This window comes from Carassius auratus, chromosome 9, assembly GCF_003368295.1.
Source record: "Carassius auratus strain Wakin chromosome 9, ASM336829v1, whole genome shotgun sequence".
In the NCBI taxonomy this organism is placed as follows: domain Eukaryota; kingdom Metazoa; phylum Chordata; class Actinopteri; order Cypriniformes; family Cyprinidae; genus Carassius; species Carassius auratus.
Window position 1 is genome coordinate 18,157,352 of NC_039251.1, and position 25,386 is coordinate 18,182,737.

Consider the following 25,386-nt stretch of genomic DNA (forward strand, 5'->3'; position numbering starts at 1 on the left):
CATTCAAGATTTTCCTCCGCACGTTTCCAGAGGCTCTTAAAGGGCCAGAGAGCCAGAAGTAGAGCCGGTGTCCTGACATTTTATCCTACCCTGTCAGATTTTCCTACGCGGGTTTACTGCGCACGCGCACATCAATATCGCGTCCTTTGTCTCATGCTAAACAACGATATTTAATGTATCTGCATTACTGTAAGGGTAGGTTTAGGGCTGGGGTAGGTGTAGACTTTAATAAAAACGCAATCTAATTGGTAGAAAATAATATTTATTGTTGGTTTCCTGTAACTGTATCCCTTTTAGCTACAACCGCGAATATAACACATAATTACTGTATTTGCAGTACTGTAAGGGTATGATTAGGGTTGTGGTAGGTGTAGACGTTAATAAACCATAACTTTACAGTAGAATTTTCGTTGTGGAATTGTGCTACCCACTGTTTTGGTGGGAAGTAGGAAAATCTGACAGCGTAGGACAAATCGACAGAACACCGGCAGCAAAACACGTCAGAAGTTGGAGGACAGTTCACTAAAAATCTATTTAATTCGCACATATTTAGACTTGGCTAAAACAAAGCTGAGTTGCGCACAACGAACAAGGCAAACAAAGATACCAATTAATGGTTATTTCATGTCTCAACAAACTTTCAAAACAGCTCAAACTGTGAGAATAATAAAAACCGAATATTCAACCAAGAAGGGAAGACTAGTTCTCATTGGATTCACGGTGGAATTTCCTACAGGATTTTAGAATAGTAGCCAATTTTGTTCTACAAAATAAACTCTCAGAAAATTAAGTAAAAATCTAAGCAAGTCAATTATTAAATAATAATAATACTAATAATAATAATAATAATAATAATATAACATACTGATGATAAGTTTATTATCATTGCTGTTCAAATTCATTATTATTACAGTTTTTATTATTATTTTAATTTAAATTGCTGAATAAAACATACACATGTTAAACATTCCCTAACATAAACTTTACTCAAAGTAAAATATACTTAACATAACTAATAATTGATACACTATTATTATTTTTATCTGCTACACAATGAACTGCACAATCTTGTGATGTGCAAGGGATTTACAATGTATTATTGTGGTCAAAGCCAGATGTCCTACAATCTATATTTAACAAAGCTGTTTCTGTGAAAAAGAGAGGGAGAGAAATTCTGGATAATCTTCAAAATCCTTCTGGCTTTCGAGCAGAGCCCCCTTTCAGAGGAGCACAATGATAGCATGAACAAGATGTGCAGCATGCCGTTACTGGTGTCATTGTTTCTCCTGCTTGATGCTGCTAAAGCTGGGCTTCTCAGCTCGGCCGAGCTGTCAGGGTTTCCTTTTTATAGCACCTTTCACTAATGTGGTGGGAGGTGGGAAGCGGGTGGCCAAGAGCACATTCTATTTCCATTATTCTGCTTCCTAAATCCAGAGTGGTGTTGACACAGGCATCAGCAGCACCCGTCTCTTTGATATCTTTCATTTTTTGGGACAAATATTGAAATGATCCGCTATCACTCACTCTGATAATGAGAAGGGCTTATTTGTGCCCATTATTGGGTCAGTGTGCCCGCCCTTCTTTGGAAATGTGGACTAATCCATGGAAGGAGATGTACCACACATGACAATAGAGTTTTATGAGGGGTGAAGGACAGAGCAGCAAATCAGATTCCTATGTGACACACAGAAAAATATAAACTTTTGAACCTTGCTATGGTAAGTAGCCTATGTACTGTGAATGAATACACCCAAAAAACAGTGTAAAATCAGCTTTGTACAGACAGTAAATGAAGTGGAATGAAAGTGAACGCAACCTCGGGCCACTGGTGCTCTCCCAAAGAGAGACATGATGAGACTTGATGACTATTAATAGTTCATGGAGAGATAATTCCTGCTTCATTATCTCTGCACACCCAAGACGCGTAGGCTTCTCCCCAGCTCACAGCTTCTTGTTGTGTCATCTGCATTTTTCTTCTAACAGGGCTGTATTTACAAGCGCAGAGGGCACAGGGCTGCCTGATGAAAACAAACATGGCAACCATCTGATACTGTAAATTACACTGCAAGTATAGTGATAGTACACCTGAATTATCATGTACATATATTTTCCCATTGATAAGATGCCCTGTTAATATTTGTTTGAATGGTGCACTGTGTGATTCACTGCTAGGGAAGAGAGTATTAAAGGAATATTCTGGGTTCATTAAAAGTTGAGTTCAAATGGCTGCATTTGTGGCATGATTTTAATCAACACCACCACAAAAAAAAATATAGTAATAATTTTTTTTTTATAAATATATATTCCCCTATAAAAATATGTTCTCCTCGATTTCTTTTAAAAAGGCAAAATCAGTGAAGCACTTACAATGAAAGCAAGTAGAACCATTTTTGAGGATTTATGCAGGAATGTGAAGTTAATTTTACAAAAGCACACATTGATTCTTCTAGACGTTTTAAGGTTAACAAAATGTTTACATACTAAAATCATGTTAAGCTTGCTGTGAAAACTCTTTGGAAACCTTTATTTTTTTAAGAGCTCGGCATAATGTTGCGCCTAACTTGTAGTGAACCTGGATACATAATTTTTTATGTATTTCATGAATTCTACAGGATGTAATGTTTGGTTACACCACAATATATGTTTTTTCTTCTTTTAAAAAAAACCCCACTAACACTAGCTTCTCTATTCTTTTTGCATTATATTTCTTTTCTTTTTATTTATTATACAATTAACAAGAGCGAAAAAGGCCTCTAACACTAGCTTGCTCTATTCTTTTTCTATTATATCTGCTTTATTTTGATTTATTATATAATTAAAAAACCCTTGCTATGTGTACTACGTCAAGCTAACTGAGAATTGTCATAGCACTTGTGTATCATTGCTCTTTTGTTGATTTTGATTGCTTCCATTGTCCTCATTTAAGTCGCTTTGGATAAAAGTGTATGCTAAATCACTTAAAGTAAATGTAAAAACATCTTGTAACTGGGGCAATATCCAAAAGTCAACAATTGAACCAAAAATCTAAACTTAGGGTACGTATTAGTACCCTTTGAGCATACTCCCCCAATTTTAGTCCTACGGTTACAATTTTCTGAGACTTAGAGGAGGACCCAAAATCTAGTCATTACTCATTACAGATTCTCACTTCAGTGTGCAGATTCAGCGTAATGTACAGTATAATGGGAAAATAACACACCCATTACTTTGGAAAGATTGAGTTAGAAAATCATGGTAACTCAAGTGCTATACAGGTGCAATCATGACAGAAGATGTTGTATGAGAGATGGAAGCAAGTGTTGAAGTGGGCTGACATAAGGACTGAACTGTGTGGATGTTAAGTACTGTGCTAAAAGCTCACAGTATTTCCCCAGAGTGCCTCATATCATCAGCAAAGGAGCACAGAAATCTCTGATTTATTGTGTGAACTAAAATTCAATCACGTTAAGTAGGGGATTGTGTCGGGCGCCTTTGCTGGATGTGAGTAAGTATCCCAGCCGAGCCACCCAATGACCCACACCAGACACAACGCTTCAGTCTCTCCGTTTATTCAATAAAACTCTTTTGTCCATTACCATGGATGCCAACAGCTTACAAGAACCAGAGTAACAGAGAAGGGGCTTTCAAGGGCACGATTCACCCTTTAACCCCATCCCAGTCTGCAGGACTCCTGTCCTTGAACCTTGTTGCCTACCACACACAGATGGACTGCTACAAACCACACTAACCCTAAGGCAGGAATAAGACAGTGAGTTAAGCACACATGTAGAACATCACATTCAGGGTTGACATAGGCTCTACTGCATCAGTGGCACTCAATACCGCTCATCTGTCCCAGCTAAGAATAGAGCTGCACTGAGATAAGCCGTATTGTCTCTCCATATTTAAGTCCAGGATTCTGGTTCACCATACTTAAAAATCTTTCCAGGTTTGGGCTCAAGACGCCAGGGTTGAGCAAAATTCAGAAATGAACTAAATCGTATTCCTTACCACTCATGAGTTTGAATTTGAATTGGAATGACAGGAAGAGGAATGTATTGAATTGTAATTTAAAGAGAAATCAACTGTGAATGCATTCTGGAAAAATTATGTTCTTTCATCCATCCATTGCTCTATGATTATGAGGCCAAAAAACCCCCCTCGATCTTCAAGACTTTTTGGCAAAACTTTCAAAAAAGGCTTTGACAAGCTGTTTTATTTTTCCTTTTGTGACACATTAATTATTTTAATAACAATTCATTTTTAATTCAAAAACCCAATTCAGATTTAGAATTAGAATTTAAAATTCAGTTCTGAAGAGAGCACAACCCTGCAAGAGGCAGCACGGTTTGACAGATACAATCGTGTTATTGTTATGAGAGAAGAGACAGTGATGGGCAGATTGAGCAATCACAGTTCCAGGGAAGCCACAAATAATAGATAAAAGCTGTCCAGTCAACAAATGAAGACATATGTGGTGTCAGGGACATCATGGAGCTCATTTGTGATGTGCAGGACATCGCTCTATCACCACTCTTCTCTGAGAGCGAGTAGGCCGATATGATGACACTAACAAAAATGAGTTATTGCAACAAGGCAAAACAGATGTTGACCTCTCGCCCCCCCCTCCATTTTATTCCTTTATTTGGTTGATTTTTTCTCAGTGACTTGTATTGCAAAAGTCTTTGCTCCAGGCAAAATGCTATTTTGTATTGGTAAGTTAAGGCTATCAGTAATTCACAGAAATGACACAGAAGGTGACGATTTAGAAATGACATTTCCCCAACGTAACATTCCTCAGTCGACTATCAACTGGCATACACTGATGCCAAACCTCAGTTTACAAAATACAAAACAGAACAGAGAACATCCACAGAGGTACTTGTACAATGAACATGCTACCAATGGATTGAGGAAAAGATACAAGGGGCCTGGATAAGGTTCAAAAATATAATCATGTGAAACTAATAAAGTAGCAACAATCAGCGTGGTCCCTCTTCAAGCAGGCGTCTTTGTTTTCTTTGTTTCAGCAGGCATGCGGTGGTTAACGTTTAGAGAAAATATAAACAATATCTATATATACATGACTGTTTAAAATCATTCTAAACTGTAAAATGAAAAGTAGTTGTAAACATGCACTTGTAACCAAACCGCCGTTCTTTAAACTCCAGGCTGTCACGCAGGATAAACCATCTGTCCAATGACCACAGGAACAATGGGGCTCTTTTAGCCAAATCCACCATTAACTTCTATGATAAACTGACTCACAGGCTGGAGGTGAACGTCTGTTCTGTGGTCATATGGAGAGATTAGCATTTTTTAGGACACTGGCGTAGCTTCTGCTGTTCAGTGTTCTTTAAAGGGAACGTTAACCTGCTAACCCTGGTATAAGCTCAGTTTCTTTAAGTCAATCTGACCCCAGTTCTGTATTGGTGAAATATATATATACAGTCCCAACACAGACGTTTGCAACCTACGGCACACTGAGAAAGCATCTGATGATCACTGCATGTTGATCTATATCAGGCACATCTGCCTGATGGCTACAGTCAATCATGTGACCCATTAGCTAATCTCTGATACTATATTAAGTTATACCTTCAAACACATTCATATATATATGCACACAAGGCTCTTGGATTATACGAATACTGATAATTAGTGGGCATCTTTAAGTTAAATACTCTTTACGGGCATTCTCAGAAGGGCTAAAAAAATTAAAAAGCTCACTTTTTGGATCTCTAAGTCACCGTTGGTGACCGTAAGTAACTTCCGTTCTCTGCATTCATCTGGGCCGCTTTCACACCCGCTTGACTGTCGACCTGAAATTGCGAGCTCATGTTTTCATACTGCAATTAGGAATAGTGTTTCACTCCCTGAAATAGGAAGTTAAATTTAGGCTCCATCCATGCAGCAGTGAATCAAACCCCACTGCAGTAGCTTGTTGTGACAGACGAGGACCAGAAGATTCAGTGTTAATACCAGCGCAAGATCAATTTCAGCCCGCCTCTGAATGGAGATGCTGTACGCTTGCAGTGAAGAGGCTTTCTGGTTTCTCAGAAATATGTAGCAAATTATTATTTTTTATTTTTACTGTAACAAAATAAAGCAATATTTATTTTGTTGACATTAGTTAATGCATCATGAGCTAACTATTAAAAATATTTTTACAGGACTTGAACCAAGCAATTACATTTATGAATTAAAGTTAAGCGAAATTATTAAATGCTGTAAATATACTTTCAGTTTTAGTTGTTGACATCTAATGCATTAACAAATGTTAACAAATGAAACCTTGTCACTACAAAAAAATTAAGTGTTACCATTATGTCCTCAATGCTCCTCTTGTAATTTTTTTTTTTTAATTAAAATAATTAAAATCATTGCTGATAAAACACTTAAAACTGGCCTAAACTGGTTTGACGGTCTTAGCTGGTGTAAGACCTGTTCACACCAAGATGGATGTTTAGAGCGAAGATTCTGTTTTTCAGAAAGATATTCTAATCTCTTTTTTGAATAGACTGCATTATCAAGAAAACCAGCCAACCAATAAGATTCTCACTTTTTTGATCACATGCCCTGAGTAACATGCCACATGCTGTTACATAAAACTCATTTAAGTGCCAACTACTGTCATAGAGTGAATTTGCATTCTTCATTCAGTCATTCTTCCGTTTTTTGCATTGGTCTGAACAGACAAAAATCGCATGTGAAATCTGGACCGAATTTCTGTGCCGTACATTTGTATTGGTGTGAAAAGGTCATTATGGTTTTCAACTGGGTTACCTGCAAGTCTCCAAGTTGAATAGTTTTCAAACCCCTCTGAATCTAGCAAACAGCATAGGCTGGTGTAGATGTTTTTTATCGACAGAATCTACTCCCAAACTTAATGGTACGCTGTTTTGATTTGTCTAAAAAAATAAGGTAAAATCATCATATTATTACACAAATTGCCACATTGCTATGATATAAATGCTCATTGGTAAAACTGTTTTAGTACACCAATTCTCTCTTCTAAGGGTTTTCTAAACATATACTGAATTTTTGAGACCTTAGGTCCATTCTCCACACCGAACGCTAGCACTGTTGTTTTAGAGGGCAGTATGGGATTAAATAAACCTCCAGCTAACTATAACACAACTTGCACTGGTCAGTCTTGAGGCCTGAGGGTGAACACCAAAACTGCCTGGAGCCAACACCAGAAGCTGAAATGTTTCATCTCTTTCAGGCCAGTCTAACCTATCCCTATCACCAGACCCCCATAAACATCTTCATAATAGATGAGTATGCTGTTTCATCTCTTTAGTGGTGGCGTGTCACAGGGCCTTGCAGAGACACTGGAATGAGTGCTTTGCATGCACTGATGTATAATTCAGTAAGCTCCTTTAGGAGGAAAGTTTGTTCCCTGTTCCTGCTAGGATAAGCCAGGACCCAGTGACGTCCATATGTGCACCACCAACTCTCATATGAAGAACATTATCATGCCAGGGTGTCTCTCGCTCTCTTTCTTTTTTTTCACACACTTCTTTTCCTTTTGCTAGGCGAGTCTCTTGCTTTTCTGGTCCTCTCTTCCTCTCTTTGAAATTGGCAGTATCTTCTGATGAGCTGTCTCAAGAGGAGGGAGAGGGCACACAGTGTGATCCCAAGGCAGAGGCCTACTGGTAGGGGGGGATTTGGTTGGAACTGAGTCATAGCTTACAGGTCACAAGCCTGTGATAAGACGTTCTGGATGATAAGACACAGGAAGTGGTCGTGACTCTCAGAGAAGGGGACTCTCGGAGATGGGAGTCCATTAGAGATCCATTACAGTGTTGTGTTTGTATTGATTGTATTGAGTGTTGTGTTTTTAAAGGTCTCTTCTCTTTGGGTCCCACCTCCCAAAGATGAAGAATTAGCTGAGGAAGGTGGAGATGCTTGAGTTCATGATTGTAGAAAAGTGGTCGATTTTTGGAGTCCCACATCTAGTCCCGACTTCTGTTAAGCTTCTTGAAGAAGAAGAACGTTTTCTGTGGCGGTCCCAGCAGCATGGGCACCTGGTTCTTATGCGTGATCCGTATCTGCAGGAAAGAAGGCAAGATTACTCTCTGAAGACAACCAAATTTGAACAGTTGGTTAAATCCTTTTGCTTGCTAATTACCCACTGTTTTAAACAGTTGTCTGGTTCACATTCAGCAAATGAGCTGACAGAAGTCACACATGTTCAGATTAACAGGCACAAATTTGAGAACGTGAGAGCTGACCTTGAAACTGAAATAACATCCCATATTCCCTTCTGCACAGTTGGGCAAATTAGAGAGGACTAAAAGCACAGCGGCACACTTTTTATAGAGCTTGCGCTGATAGAGATGTATATATAGCGGAGGGCATTGTGTTGGCGCTATGTGCAGATGGAAAGCTGCATGTTTATTCCACTTTCTTAATGACACAATCAGTCAAAGGCAGGGTGTGACATGCTTGGATGGGTGAATGTACAAAGCTGCAATAGACTGGAGGAGGCAATTTTCTGAGATGGAGAAAAAGGTCCTGCTCTGAACTGAAACCTATCATTGAGTATTGGGTGTATCTGACTTCACATTACATCACATACTCTTGTGACCTTTAAGAGCAGACAGAGACTGTGGTTTCTTTCTAAAATATGTTTTTTTATTTATAATCTTTTGCAACTTGGATGTGGTAATGCAGTTATTCCATTGCAACTTCACAGAACCAATAAATACTTGCATATAAAAAAACGTACATCTTGAATGCAGTGTAAAAGCCTAAGCCAAAACATAAAAGTTAATTTAAATGGAAAAATTAAAAAAAAAGCTGATTTGAACTCTTATTGCACATGTTAGTGGACTTAATGCCATGAGGCCATTTGACATAGTTTTTGGGGTTGTTTGGAAGAAAGATCCACTTGGAAAGCTAATTTGGACTGTGAGGTGAGACTTGTGCAATTGGTGATGTATTGTGACCCAATTATATCATGGTTAGGACTCAGCTGTACAATGTTAAATGAGATCTTTGGCATGGAATAAAAGCAACCGAGAGAGGAAAAATCAATGCAATTGAAAGTAAAATCAGCTTTAAAGGGATAGTTCCCCCAAAAATGAAAATCACCCCATGATTTACTCACCCTCATCCCATCTTAGGTTTAGTTTTTTTCTTTTCGACAAGTACCACTGGAGTTATATTCCAAGCTTAATAATGGTAGTGAATGGGTGTGGAGATTTTGAAGTCCAATAAAGTGATTCTATCCATCATACTCCATATGGCTCCTGGGGGTTAATAAAGGCCTTCTGAAGTGAATTAAAGAATTTGGGTAAAAAAAAACAATCCATATTTAAAACTTTATAAACCATAATCTCTAGCTTCCGCTAACTGTTGTACCTGTTTGTTTTGTTTTTTACAGCAAAGGAAATCCAGTCTCCTCTTGGTTTATATTGAAATCCTTATATTATGCTTGGAACTCGTGGCCGGTGTTTTAAAAAACAAAAATTCTCTCTTCTACGCACTTCCGCATTCTTCACTTTTCATTGCAGCATAAACTATGCCTACATAATCCGCCGGAATGGCACTCTCTCGTGAATGCATGTATGACAGTTAGTTAGAAACTAGAGATTACGGTTTATAAAGTTTTAAGTATTAATATTATTTTTACCCAAATGCATTGATTCGCTTCAGAAGGCCTTCATTAACCCCGTGTGGAACACTTTTTATGATGGATGGATGCACTTTATTGGACTTCAAATTCCCGACCCCAATTCGCTGTCATTATAAAGCTTGTTAATATGACTCTGATTGTACTTGTTTCATACACATCTAGGATGGCTTGAGGGTGAGTAAATCATGGGATAATTTTCATTTTTGGGTGAACGATCCCTTTAAGGTGCAGTCACATTAGTAAAATGTCTATTTAATTGCAGTGTTGGATTTGCTGGTATGGGTCATAGAAGAATCTGTGTTTCAGACATTTACATAAAAAATTGTTAACGAAAGCAAAATCAAATGAGCTGACCGTGCATGGAGGCTGCATCCACGGTTCTCCATCAATCTGCATGGGCAGCAGACGGGACGTTCTGTGGACAAAGAGACAAGGACAGAGGAAGAAAATACGGAGCTGTTATGGGTCAGGTCACTGACCAGGCAGATCGTGGGCACGAGGCAGCTATACAACACTTTTCCTAGACGGCTCTGAACACTGAGCTCTCTGTTCCCACAGCCCCGTTCCCAGCCGGGCCCCTAACTCTCTAAACTAACACACTCACACAGTCCAGCACCTCCATTCCCACATACACACAGTTACAAAAAGTTAGTTTAGTCTTTTCAGCAGGGCCACTACAAGTTAAAGCAACACAGCATGGGAGAACGACAATGATGAATGCGCTATTAATGCCTATTACGGAAAGTGTTAGGTCGTGGGCAGAACGACCCTGTGTACAGGTGAGGAAACGGCAGCGAAAATGGTGAATAACCACCTCGCTTCAATTCAGAACTAACTGTTAGGGTCATTATGAGTGTTTAATGGAGCGAAGCAGGCCGGGACAAAACAAACTTGTGAACTAGCACCTAAGAAGTGATGAGTCTCCACTGGTCCATTAGCATACGTCAGGACTGAGCAGTGTGTGTTTAGACATGCTACGAGTCCAGAATGACAGAAAGAGTTGTTGGCAAAGCGAGTGACAGCAGGTCAAAGGTCTGATTTACTAGCTTCATTGGCCAAAAGAAGACGTCCTGCTGAGGGGGAGGGGGAACAGAGATGTTTCAGAGCAATGGACACAAGTCATCAGAGTGTTTGCCTAGGAGTTGGACCAATACTGAACTTTTAGTCAATGTGTGGACAGGCAATGAACTGCTGACCTGATGGTGACACTGGAACACTGTGCAAGACGCCGCCCAGCGCTCTTGAGACCTGTGTAGATCTGACCCATCTCGATGGCTCCCTCCAAACCCACCACCTCCAGAAGCTGATCACTCAGATCTGTTTTGCCAGAGAAGGAAAGACAAAAAGATTCATGTTTCATTTAAGTAGCAACTTTTTCTCAGATGCTTTTTTTCCTCAAATTCCTTAGGAGAACTAAATGGAGAAGAAATTATAAATTGTTAGTCAACTTGAATGTCATGGCACAAATATTTTGGTCTCGTAAGAACCTGATGACTATTTCATAATAAAATCTTTTGATTGCATATTTTGAGAGCATGGTTTGTGATGTCATTAAATGTAAAGTTCACCCAAAAATAAAAATACTTTCATCATTTACTACACTGATTAACACATACACAGTGCACATCAAATATGGTCAACGGAAGCTCCACTATAAAGACAAAACTCTCAAAGGTTTCATTAAAAATGTCTTAATTTGCGTTTCAAAGATCAAAAAGTCATACAGGCTAGGAACATGAGGGGGAGTGCACAGAATTTCAATTTTTTGGGTAACTAACACTTTAAGACCTCTTTCAAAAAGAGAAACATGCTTAGAATGCTGGGCGACTAAACAATATAATAACTATAAGATCTAGGGGAAAAGTTTCAATGTATTCTCAATTCTGCCTCATTGCTGCCTGGATAAACAATTGCGATAAAAGCGATATATTTTATTGAGGCAAAGGAAGAATGGTTAAATCATAGGTGAATCTAAATTGCATTTTAAAATTGTAAAACGAAATTCAGCATGTAGAGAAAATGAGCATAGACCTACAGGGGAAACGCACTGATGTCAGTGGTTAAGCCTACAAGCAGGCTAAGCTTTAGTAAATGCTTGTGGAACATTGTTATCCCTTTACTCACTCATTAACTTTCTCTCATCTCACACTAGCACACTCAACAGGGTCAGGGCAGCAAGTGTCCCATCCACACACACACAGGGGAAATGATTATATGTCTGTTACAGAGTAAGTATGAATGAGTGATTTATAAAAGCCTCTTTATTTAAAAAAAAACACCTTCTGTGAATCATTTTTCAAGAGCCAATGCAATCAAATCAGTAAATTAAGAAGTGGGTATTACATTAAAACTTCTTCTCAAGAGTGTGAATGCAGCATCTACAGCTGATAATGGAACACACAGATCCAGTGCTATTTTAGTATTATTTATATACTTTAATTTATTTTCCTGAATTTTTTTTAGTAATGATTTTTGTGCTTTAGTAATTTTTATAAATTTATTTAAATGACTATTTAGGTTTAATAGATTTTTATTTTATTAAGTTTAGTTTTAGTTATATAATATTTTATTTTGACAAATTCTTAATTCTTTGAAGATTCTTGGAAGGTTCCTGGAAGAACTGTTGACAGTATTTCGAGTTCTTGCAGGAACATACCGTTACCAGCGTGTGTTCCCAATCTGAGACTAGTGATATTAATGCTGACATGTTCTTAGAACTTGGTCCAATGTACATCTTCATTTGCAAAATAGAAGCAATAGCAAATAGAAGAAAAAAAATTGTGTTTACTAAAGCTATATCAAAGCCTGAGAATTCATTCTCAAGAAAAGTAGGCGTGCACACTACTACACTGCAATCCAAAAAGCCATGTAATAAAGATCACTCTTCTCTTTCATACCCCATCCATTCTAAAAGTTGACCCACATTAGTGGCCCATCAGTGGAAGCTTTAGCTTGCTGTTCAGCGGATGGATGCATAACATCAACACAACCTAGAACTACTCATCAGTTCAAGCCAATTGTACATAGCGATCTGTTAAAGAAATGTTTCACATTTACTCATGCTGGGTCCCCCTATAAAATTCAAAGCTCATCCAGTCTATCATAAACAAAAAGGTCTCTGATGTGTGACATGTACTTAAAGGCACATCTGCAAACAGCTTATGCTTACTCCCATCGGCTGCCTAGAATCCAGACAGGAAGCAATGGTTTGTTTACATAAAAACATACTGTGTAAACACTGTTAATAATGTCACAATGTCACCTGACAGAACACAGACACACTTTTGCAACCCAGCAGGAAATTGTCAGCCGGCTTATTCCAGTCTTATGGGAAAGAGGCTTGTGCAAGGATGATGATGCAAGTTTGACTCCATAAAACATCACACACGATGCTGACCAGACAGAAATAACATCTGAAACGGACAGTTTGACTTTGGTTTACAATGAAAGGTCAAAATATCTTAATCTATTTTTAAGAGATAATATATATATATATATATATATATATATATATATATATACACACACACACACATACAGCTTGAAATGTTAAAAATGATTAAAAAGCATTGTTTGTTGTTAATTCATGAAATTGTATACACTGACAAACTGAACTTTTTATGAATTGTAACCAATTGTGGTAAAGTGGTACAAATTCTTTTTCAGGAAAAAACAAAAAACAAAAAGATATCTGGCCAACACTTTACAATTAGCTTCCAATAGTTAATACATTAACTACCGCTAATGCGGTAATTTGGGTTGCACTATTTTAAGGTCCAATTCTCACTTTTAACAAACCATTAACTATGACTTTTGCCTCAATAATAATCTAATTTGCTGCTTATTATTAGTTAAGGTGTTAAGTTAGGATTAGGGATGTAGAATAAGTTCATGCTGAATATAAAAAACTAATAAACAGCCAATATATTAATAATAGGCATACTATCAAGAAACTATTTAATAGTGAGAACTGGTTCCTATACTAAAGTGTTTCAGAAATTTGCTACATTATTTATTAATCCTTCATAACATTATTTAATAAAAAACAAATATACATAGTTTGTTTCCTGCTAGCTCAGGACCATTAAATATTAAGATAATTTATTAGTAAATGTTGAAATTCACATCAACAAAGATTACATTTATTGTAAACTAATGTTTAAAAATAAAAACCTTATTGTAAAGTGTTACCAAAACCTGCTTAGTGTTAACAGCAAACCCCAGATTTAACCTATATTTGAAACATTTATCATAAAGGTCACATCTCTTGAAATCCTTCAGAACCATACAAACTACACAAAGAAAAGAAAAAAAAAAAAAAACTAAGATAAGGAGTTTCAGTGTTACTGATTCTGTAGGTTAAGATAATAAATTCAGCAGCTGTGAATATTGCATTCACACAGGGAGCAAGTCAGTGAGTCACTGTCAAGTTTAAATATTTCACAGAGCAAATTTCACGGCACATTTCACAAAACTTGTCTTCAGTGAACATGTCCAACTTTTCAACCGCGATAGTACACTCCAGGAACGCCTACTAGCTCAACAAGGACATCTGTGAGGAGCTTCAATTCATTTCATTAAGCAGAGGCCTGCATATTTCAAAAACAAAGTAATAACAAGCGCATATTCTACAAATTGTGTTAAAGATTTTACATCTCAAATCTTAAAAACTTCAGGATGTCAACTTAAAATGTCAACTGAATCAACTAACCCTAAACTGTCTAACAGTCCACTAATACTCTAATGAGAGTTAGCTGACGTAGTTGAAGAGTGACTTAGGAGAATGTTCAAAGTGGGATTAGTGAATTGTACTGGGCTTTTTTCTCTCTCAAGGCTGTTGATACTGCTGTGTGATAGTTTTCAGCATGTGGTATGACCTGCGAATCTCTTTTGTTGAGTCATGACCCGGCTGAAAAGAAAAAGCTGCCTGCCAGTGTTTATAAAGTGTTTATTGATTGATGGGAAGTGGAGAGGTCTGAACCTGCCTGACTGTGCAGCTTTGCCGGGGGATATTGTGACTCTCCTCCTCTGAAAGGTCAGACAGGAGAGGTTTGCTGAGAGGTGAACAAACCGTTTGCTTTGCTTGGAGGGCTATGAAAAGCCCCAACAGAGAAATCTGTGTCTGGTATCCTTTATCCACCTCCACAATGCCACTATTTGACAAGCATGTCAAAGATCTTGATGCTTCCTGAGCTCTATACATCTCAGGAGTTTTCTCAGAAACAATAATAGGATTGAGAGCTGTAAGAAGAAAAGAGGGAGGGAAAGAGGGCAGATTAGGACTTCAGCATTGACACTATGATGTGACGCGGGTGACAAACGGCTCTCTAACACCCAAAACTACAACAATATTCAGCATCACACTGATCTACATGGACTCTGCACTCACAGACATCTGTAAACACTAATTTACCAATTTCTGCAAAATTCAAATGGTTGTCTTTCAACAAGATTTTTTATGTTTTTAAAATAGTTTTTTCTGATCATCAAGGATATTGATTTGTACAGAAAAAACTAATTTTGTGAAATAACTCCCAAAATTAATACTAATTTTTCTTTGATAAATAAAAATTAAAAAGAACAGAGTTTATTCAAATGAGAAATTTTGTGTTGCAATATTCAAAAGTTTGGTGACAGTAACGACTTATACTGTTAGAAAAAAATTCTATTTTGAATAAATGCTGTTGATTTTAACATTTTATTCATCAAATAATCAATGGAAAACTATCACAGGTTCCAAAGAAATACTAAGCAGCACAACAGTTTCATCACGGATTATAAATCAGCATTTTAGAATGATTTCTGAAGAATGACCTGACACTGAAAATTCAGTGCTGTGTCACAGAAATAAATTACATTTAATATACATACAAATAAATTACAGTATATTAAAAAAGAAAACCAATGTAAAAAAAAATATTAATATTTTTGATCAAATAAATACAGCCTTGATGAGAATAAGAGTTTCCATTAAAAACATAAAAAATCTTACTAATCCCAAACTTTTTACCGGCAATGTATATATCATTTTATAAAAGGCCGATCTCTTATTATTGTCTGACTTAAAAATTCTGTTGTAACTTGTCTAAATAAATGTAAAACATAAAACACTAAAACCTAAGATCAGTGAATTCAGCTATCACAAATGTATAATGTACAGTAAATAAATAAATAAAAAATGGATTTTCATTCTGAGAGCTGCTAAAGATTACATTTAAGACAGTTATTCAATTACTTGTATTTTGAAGATGAATTTTTAGTGTGCATTACATGATTCTAAATGTAGAAATAAGGAAAATGCACATTTAAATAAACAATTAAATATGCAATATTCACTCTGCTAAATTTATATACTTTTTTAACGTAAAAGATGCTTTACATTTTGTCATTGAGATGACAAAAAATGACTAGGAATCAGGAAATGTTACAAGCCAGATTCAAACTCAATCTGCTGTATAAGCACCATTGCTTAGTGTTTCATAGTGTGCGCTTTAGTAGCTGGGATTTGTTTTTCAGTTTTTGCAAACAAAATATAGTCAACCAGCTATTAGGAAAATTCTGTTAATCACTGTAAAAAGACAAGTAATAATATATTCACATATGCTGTATGCTATATTCAACTGTGTATTTACTGTCAGACTTGTCTTTTGTTTCATGGAGCGAATGTATTATTATCAAACTCACATCCTCTTGTTCGTTACCCCAAAAGCAGCAAATAAAATAATAATATAGAGAGGGAGGGGAAAAAATTGACGGGAGCCTTATTTTCCTCACGACACGAATGTTTCCCGCTCTGTCAGGTCTGGGCTTTCTTATTCCAGGCAGCGCATCACAGTGAGGCAGCGCTAAGAATAGCTCACAAACGCCTTCTTATGTAACCGTGTCAGAATGCACTGTGTGGAGGATATTAAGTCCCAGCTAAGCAGGGTCTTGTTGAAGGTATAGAACAAATGACAGTGATCTAAACAAATTACATGATCCTCACTGATCGTGTTTATCAGAGAAAATGACAAACTTTAGTCCTTCACTACCGTTTACTTCAATAAGTTAACAAAGTCAGTCAGTGAACACTACTGAGGTCAGCATACTCTTCTACACTGACATTTTCAAAGTCACTCGCATATATATAAATAAAAAAGGTAACCTGCATGTGAAGCTCACACTGTTCAGACGCTTGAATGGACATTGCACACATTGACAACCATTCTTCTTATTTTGTCTGCGGTCGCCTTGCACTTGCTGACCGGAGAAGAGACCGGACACCCTGTAAAGCTGCTTTGTGATGCCTATACCTCAGTAAAAAAGCAGAAAGAGCCATGAAACGGGTTTATAAAGGAGCTATTTCTGAACTTTTCTTATGCGCAGGGTCTGTTGGATTCCACTCGGGTGAGGAGATTTATTTATTGTGTTTCTGGTGGTTTCAGGCCTGTGCTGTCCCTTTGGTGTCTTGGGCTGGTAGAAGTGAAGGCAGATGGTCAGAAGGAGCTGTGGTAGGGGTGCGGGGGTGGACGGTCTCTTGGCACGAGAGCCACCTCTCAGTGTTTACAGAGCACAATCCACCCAGTATCAGCCCGTGTTACAGAATGAGCATTCCTGCACTCAGAACTTAAGCACACTTCTTCTACAAACTACACTGAGAAATGCTGCTTCTGAACTCTTTTCTAGCATACCTCATTCCTAAGGTGCACTCTTTACTGGCAAACACAAAATCACGAGACTTTCTTCTCTACCACGCTTTACTCTCAGAGTCTTTTCTCTACAAAACTACATCAGTGAGATTTCCAACTGCATGCTTAATTCCAAAGCTTTCTTTGGCATACATTATTCTCAAAAACCTATTATGATCTCTTCTCTGGTAAACTTCATCCCTGAGATCTCATTCACTCCCGACTAGCATATTTTACGATTAAGCTCTTCATACTCAATGCTCTATTCTCCATCTCTGCTTATGTAAACTTTTCTATCATTAATTTGACAAAGATTCGCTATTTTCATCTTACTTAGAGGGGTCATGAACTGAGAAATCAAAATGTCCTTGATCTTTTGACATTTAAGTGCTCATTGTACTGTAAAACATCCTGTAATTTTCAGAACTCAAAACTTTTTGGAATGTGCCACTCTATGACGTAATAGTGTGGATAAACACCGCCTCCGCAGAAAAAGATTAATGCCTGCCTCTACATCGCTGCCTGTTTAGCCCCGCCCATCAATTTACACATGTAGTGTGAATAACAAGAGGAAAAATGCAGGTCTATGCAGGAACCAAACAACAAAAGGGCCTTTCGCACCGCTGGAACCTTTTCATAGTACCAGTACTAATTGTGGAACTACTAACTTTTGGGAGTTTTTGCACCGAACTACGTGAGATTTTAGTACCGGACTGCCTTTTTCGAGAACCGAATTAGCTCCTACTCTGGAGCAGGGTCTAACCAGCACAACTGATACTAACCGTAACGTAAGTATACATTGATTGGCCAGACGTGTTCGAAAACGTAAACATGGTGTCAATTTATTTTGCAAGTATGATGAACAGTGATAGATGGACGAACGCTGAAGTCAGGCACTTGTAGCAAATGTAGTACTGCCAGTTGCCGTTGGACATGCTCATCTATTTAAAAATAAATAGTAATTAAATTCAAGTATGGGTTTAGTTGTTAGGCTAATTGTACATGTAAAAGGGCTTCCTATAGTTTTAAGCATAAGCTGAGGTAGATTTTTATCTCCAAGAAATTTAAACTATAACTGAATGTATTTAAAGAAATAGCAACTTGTTCAGTAAACCATTAAAAAAAAGAATAAAAAGTTTTTCCCCCAATGTACTGAAATCATACCGAACCGTGACGTTAAAACCAAGGTACGTACCAACCACCATATTTGTGTACCGTTACACTACTCTACTTCCTTCTGATCACAACATTAGTAATGAGTGAATGAACTTTCTGTTTAATGAAGTTCCAGACCACGTCAGTAAGAACTTGTTCCTTTGGTCACTTAATTTTACCGCAGATTTGTTTACAAACAAGGCACATTTCGACATAGGATTTGCAGAAAGTTTGAAACTAAAAGATGATGATTTGCCAACTGTATATGATCCAACAGTAATTTTGCAACACACAAGTGTGAGTAACTTTTTTAAAATGATGTGATCACTGTTATTACGGTTTCATATGTACTGAGTATTTATGTGTTTTTAACCAAAATCACTGTAGCGTCCATCTGTGAAGGATATACACAGCTGTTAGCCAATCACAGCAGTTCATGATTCAAAAATGCTCCTTAAAATGGATAGCTCACCCCCCCAAAATAAAATTATTGGTAAAAACATTGGTCATCAAACAGTTTTTGTATAAAATATCCCTTTAAGAATGCTCTTATCTTTTTAGATTGTTTTTTTTCTTTAGAAAAAAACTTCCAAATTCTTGAATTTTGTTTCTTAAAATGATTAAAAATGACTTGGGAATAAATTAGAATAACACACACTATATGTGTTGATAGATGGGCAGATATATTCTTAAGATTTACCAATGTAAAGTTTTGAATTTAGCGTTCACAATGCAACCTCATGAATAATATACAATCAGACAAGCCTGTAATTTTATAATGAAAACGGCAGTCCATAAATTTTGGCGCTCTAGCGGTAAGCTAACAGAACTACACGTGTCTTGCAGAAAATCATTGTAGACTTCTCTCTGTTTATGTCTATGATGAATCTCGCAGACACTGGGCTACTACACAGCGGTTCCTACCAGAACCAGTCTAAAATAGTCTGAATAGGGAAACGTACTGTAGGTGTACCGTAATGATTCAGGATAAGTTTAGAAAAAGTATTCACCATGTACTCGCTTATTATATGAATTTAAAACACAAAAAAGTTTCTGAGTGCAGCTTTAAGAAGAAAAAAAAGGTTTTCTTGAAGAATGTCTTCAGAATTTTTCAACAACTGCACTAAGGAACATTCTTATGAACTTATTCCTTAAGATTTCTGCAGATTGCCTCTGCTCATTTTTCTCAAGCATGTTCCCTACACTAGCTAAAGCTTCAGCCCTGCTCCACTTACACAACATTCTCCTCATGACACACTTGATTCCCATGCTTCTATCCATCTGAGGCGTTCTCATTATGTCAGTATTGTGACATGTCTTAAAACAGCCTCATGCAGCAGCAGACATTTCAGACGCACCGTGATGAGCTCAAATGAACGATAGGTGTTAATTTTAACATTGTCTGGCATTTCATAACTTGTCATGATTCACATACCAGGGTGTTTGTTGTTCAACGAGAGCCCAAGCGATAGTCTGCCACACATGCTCATGCTCTCCTCATTATCCCACACTCACTGTACAGATGTGCTCTGCCTGCACACAGTCCGTTTACTAGCGTTCTGCATGCAAAAGAGCTCGCCAGTCTCCCAACCTCTGTTCCCATGTCATTCGCAAACAAAGCTCGTCTCACAAAGCAGGCCAACAATCACAGCTCTCATGACGCAGATCATGGGAAAGGGCCCCTCGGGCCAGAAACGTCTTCAATGATTTTGAACCCCTGATGGGTGAGAGCCACTCTTCAAATGTCCATCACTCTTGCTAAAGCGAGAGCAAAGCTGTTGAATGGCTTTTTTGGCCACTGATCATGCCACAGTTGAAAGCGTCCCTTCGTCCACTGAGTCACCGTTTTCCCACAATGCTCTTTGGGTGGAGAGTTTCACTTCTATTCCTGTCGTGTGCGACGGGAGTGAGGAAATACAACACAAATCATTCGCTCTGTGTTTACGAGAATCCAAGTGTGTGTTTTATGTGCATGTGTGTGTGTTGCTGTTTGTGGGATGTAACAATGAATGGCCCCAGTGGCCTGAAATAGCCATCAGCAAGAGGCAGTGTGTGGCAAGATCGCTGTGGGAAGGGTGGAGCGGCTTGTGTACGAGCCATAAAGAGAAAGAAAGAGGAGAGTTCAAGTGTGTGGGAAGCAGGTGAAAAGACAAAATGTCCCTCTGTGACCCTGAAATAAAAAGAGGAAAAGGGAACAGGCGATTTGAAATAAGAGATGTGGAGATGCTGTCAGCCACACAAATATGGCTTCATTATTTCAGCTTTTCCTGAAATACACAAACATGGAAAGAAGGCAAAAAATCCTGAACATTCCACCATGACTAATTTTCAGCAGCAATTGACATAATTTCTTCCAAAATGGCCATGAACTGCGATTAGACGCTTTTGCATATTTTCACATAATCATTTCAAGTTATATTTAACCCATTATTGGCCCATAACCCATTTATGAATCCTGTCAGGCACAGAATGTTAAAACTGCAACTCTTCATTGAGGCGTGCTTTGTAACTACTAGGAAATACAAATATGCAAACTGGGTTCAGTGAGATTTGTACATGCAGTTATTCAGCGTGGATGCATTCAATTAAAATGGAAATGACAGTTAAGAAATGTACATTGTTAGAAAAGATTCCCATCTCACACAAATGCTGTTCTTTTAAAGGACTGTCCAGAAAAAGATTCTGCACTAGAAGTCTAACAACACCCCTAATGATGCAACAGTCACATGCAGACATCCATTAGGACCTGAGTCATGTGGAAACTGTTGCGTGGAGTGAGTGAGAGGAATTCTCTATTCATATAAACCTCAAAATACACTCCATAGAGAGGTGGAAATGAGGTCATGCTCTTACAGCTGTAAACAGCAAGCCATTTTCACAGAGGGGAACCTGTGCTATCTAAACATGTGGAGTGAGTTGGCATCACCTACATCACCGGTGAGCTTTCAGAAACCCTGTGGCACTCAATCCGTAGAGCTAAATGGAAAAAGACAAATGGCTGAAAACTAACTGACTAACAGAGTGATCACAGTTACTTTGGATGGGATGTGGCTACAGACCTCTACTGTATGTAGTGCTGGTTGAGTATTTGTGCCTGAAGGCCAGTTAAAGATTACTGATATGAGTCACACTGCTCACAGCAGCCCACTCTCTCTCTCCCTCCCAAACGCTCGTTCTCTTTCCATCCCTGCGCTGTTCCTCAGTTCAGGAGGGCCTGGGGGTCTCCATGGTAACAGGATTCATGTGAGTTCAGTCAGTGGAGTACAGAAGAGCACAGGGAGAGGGACGGGAGAGTTGTAAATGTGAAGAGAACTGAAAATTCATGACGCTGCTCTCGTAGGTCACAGCTGTCATTTACTGACGTCAGCTAAAACAAAAACCAAACCAAAACATCTCGAGGGTCTTGCTGCCCACACAATGGTCGTGTTGACTTAAAAGAAGAGGCCATTTATGAAAGCAATGCGAGGCCCCGTTTAGAAAATATCACCGTTTTTCTAAGCATGCACACACACACTCCAGTCCCACTGAATGAAGCTGATCAAAGTGTGTGTCATATTTTTCGGGGAAGAGAAGAACTACTGCAAATAAAGTCAAAAGCATCTACATAGGAAGGTTTCTGACCATAGTTGCCAAGTCCGCTTATAATACGCGACTTTGGGCTTTTTTTTTTGTAAGTCGCGCTAAAACAGCACGGGTTGCGGGTTGCGTTTTTTTGGGCTTATTAAAGAATATATGGTTGCTTGTTAGGAAAATCTGACAAGCAACTTCGTTTTCTTTACATCTATGGTGTACATTGATACTGATATATTGATTGACACTGTCTCCTTACAGATATAGCCAAATCAGTGCAATCATATAATTGCTGTGGCGTAACATTCGTCAAAACATTCCGCTGAATCCGCCCCCTTATCCCCCCCATTGGAGTAAAATAACGTTCAACGTGCAGGCGGCGCGCTCTATGATCTACAGAAATACACGTATTTCAATTTCTACAAACAATGCCTCCAACGAAGTGGAAAATTTTATTTTATTAAGCTAAATATATGTTACAGCTACCCTTAATGCTCTGGTCTTTCCCTTGTCTTTTTGTCCTTTTCCTTCTCTCCAATCCGATTCAGCCTCACAGGTGATCGGAGATGAGGAAAGTGCGTTCTCTCTGCTTTGTTGCAGTTCCCTGATTTTCCTAATCAGTTTATCCTTTTTTAATAAAGCAGTGGTTTCAGTTTAATATGTTGCAGGCTCATTTATTGTTAATAAATGATAATGCGGAAAATAAATTATCAAATAATATTGGGCTTGTTTTGGGCTTGTTTTTGAAGCTCCAGTTGCTTATTTGTCTCGCGAGAGTTGGCAACTGTGTTTCTGACTTATAGTACAAAAAAAAAAAAAAAAAAAATTGTTTGTCCTACCATCCTACCATTGAAACGTTTGGGGACAGTATATACAGTATATATATATATATATATATACACACACACACACACACACACATATATATATATATATATATATATATATATATATATCTTGAGCACCAAATCAGCACATTAGAACATATACAGCTAGTCTTGTATATAACCAACTACCTTCACCTGGGATGTTTAAGAAATATATATGATTATATAAAATGATGACAGAATTTTCATTTCCTTTGGACAAAACACAGGCCTGGTGCTGGAGGCTGATTCACTGCTACCTGAAACAGCTGCTGTTGCTCTGACCTTGGGAGGCACAGTCACATCCGAGCTCTGATCACTGACTGAGACAGCTGATGGTGACGCCGGGGCCCCGGAGGCTGGCGTCACAAGGGCGTTTGTGCTGATTTACCCTCCCTGAAGGACATTTAGTGGGGTAGTGACACCAACCTCTAGTGTGGAATCTGGAAAAGCTGGTACTCAGTGAGGCATTGACACAGATAGCGCTATCCCTAAATGACGATTAGCACTGCTAATAGCGCCTCACACTCTGGGAAACGAGCGCAGGAAGTCCCTAAACACAGTGAGACTGAACATCAGTGTAACGAGCAGCCGGAGAGACTCCTGCTCATTAGCCATGGTTAAAAGCTTTCGGCTCCTCCACAGCAGCTGTGAGTCAGAGCTGCACATGAAACGGCTCCACATGGTGCGCTGATGTACCGAAGATGGCCAGTAATTTGACATTTATCAGAAGTGGCAGGAAATACGAGTTTTCAGTCAATTCGGTCATCAACACTTAAATGTACTACAATGAAACAGCCAGAAGCAACAACTGAATACAAAAGGATAATGTCTCTGTCTTTTATTGCCATCGATGTGCATGCTTTGGTTTCGTCTCTGCTATATTTGGAAACTTGTAGGTTGTAGGAACGTTTCAGGAGCAACCCAGATCTAATTCAGTGCTTTATGTCCTAAAGTCTGACTCACCTTGCACACAAAACTTGAGCTCCTTGGCATCGGTGACAGTGCTGCCAGTCATTCTCTCTGGCACTTTCTTACTCATGCGATTGTAATTCCGTCTTTTCTTGGTCTCGCCCCACAGGTTTGAGCCCCCGTGCATGCTGGGAATATTGAGCACAGCGATACCCTCCAGAGACGTGCTGCTGAGATCCAAAATGATGCCATCACACTGGGACAGACAGAGGAAAACAAAAAAGAAAATGTTGGAAAAGAGCCTTTTATGTTTACCATGTTTTATTTTATTCTAACATTATAAATGTCTTTGCTGTCACTTTTGATCAATTTAATGAATCCTTGCTAAAAAAAAAAGTATTAATATTATTAAAAAAAAAAATGAAAATGACTCCAAATTATTGAAAGGTAATGTAAACTGCATAAAAAAGAGTGACAAAGCATTTAAAGCATTATAAACTGCATTAACTATCAGGAGTGGGGCATCAATAGCAATCGCAGCAGAGATGTGTAACTAGTCTAAAAATGCCTGCGGGCGATCCAAAAATAGAAATGCTGTGCAGTATTGTATGATGTCACAGACCACCCTGAATCAAACCAAGGGCGTCAGTACAGTGGAAAAGTACACAAACTTCAAAAGACAAGTGCTGACATGTTTACGACATAATGAGACGCCTCGATCCGTGTGAGATCCCACACAAGAGTGGGAGAAAGAAACTTTCTTTTCCTAAAGCGAATTCCTCGGCTGCTGATGTTTTCATAGATCTGCTAATTTCATAACCGTTGTGAAACATAACCCTCTTCGGTCTGGATCAACGTTAGTTTACTTAGCAGCCATGTTGGTAATGCGGCCATTTGTATTTTCTTTTACTTATTTATTTATTTATCTTTTTGTAAGTAATAGGCATTCAAGTACAGCTTTTATCTACTTGAGTGCAGAAAAATGAAATCATGTTTATGCTTTAATAATAACTCATACATTTTGCCTCAAATCAAGCTGAAAATTATTTAAAAAAGATGATTGCTGATAGGCATTTTTCAATTTCACAAGTGGTTTGTCTTTGCCACCTTATAATGTCTCTGGATGAAACATCAAGCACTTTAGTAAGGAATAAATGAGTTAAAAACTCTTCATTGTCATTGAAAGTCATTACATTCATTATGTACGTCAAACCACAGACACAAACTGGCTAGTGTGAAATTTTGACATGCAGGGAACACTGTCAACAGAGTTCAGATGGATGTCCTGACATGTTCCCTCAACGCTGACCTGAGGTTTACTGCAATAATGAATCGCAGTTTGTTGAAGGAAGTATTCAGTGGACATACTGTCCATATACACAGTCAAAAGACTGTGAATGTGGCTGTATATAATTACAACATTTGCTGTCAAGTAAAACAAGGCACTGTTGAGGATAAATGTCCTGAACTCACCTCCACCTCAATACACTCGTTCAGCTTTTTACAAGTGGCTGAGATGGTCTCTGTGGTGCCAAATTCAAAGTACCACAACTTGTTTTTCATCCTAAAGAGAGAACAAAAATAATTAGAA

The 25,386-nt window shown here is 38.2% G+C and overlaps 1 protein-coding gene across 2 annotated transcripts in view; it reads right to left on the minus strand.

Annotated features, from left to right (window-relative positions):
* Nucleotides 1-7,762: 7,762 nt before the first annotated feature.
* LOC113108584 (diacylglycerol kinase beta-like) overlaps nucleotides 7,763-25,386 on the minus strand; it is a 77,371-nt gene continuing 59,747 nt past the window's right edge. The window contains exons 21-25 of one of the 2 annotated variants that reach the window (XM_026271784.1): nucleotides 25,269-25,359; nucleotides 23,850-24,051; nucleotides 10,822-10,942; nucleotides 9,980-10,040; nucleotides 7,763-8,036 (exon numbers count right to left, since the gene is read on the minus strand). In XM_026271784.1, the coding sequence (XP_026127569.1) occupies nucleotides 7,941-8,036; nucleotides 9,980-10,040; nucleotides 10,822-10,942; nucleotides 23,850-24,051; nucleotides 25,269-25,359 (571 nt within the window). In that variant the 3' untranslated portion in view covers nucleotides 7,763-7,940. The remainder of the gene's footprint in view (nucleotides 8,037-9,979; nucleotides 10,041-10,821; nucleotides 10,943-23,849; nucleotides 24,052-25,268; nucleotides 25,360-25,386) is intronic. The other variant, XM_026271785.1, reaches the window with a different exon arrangement.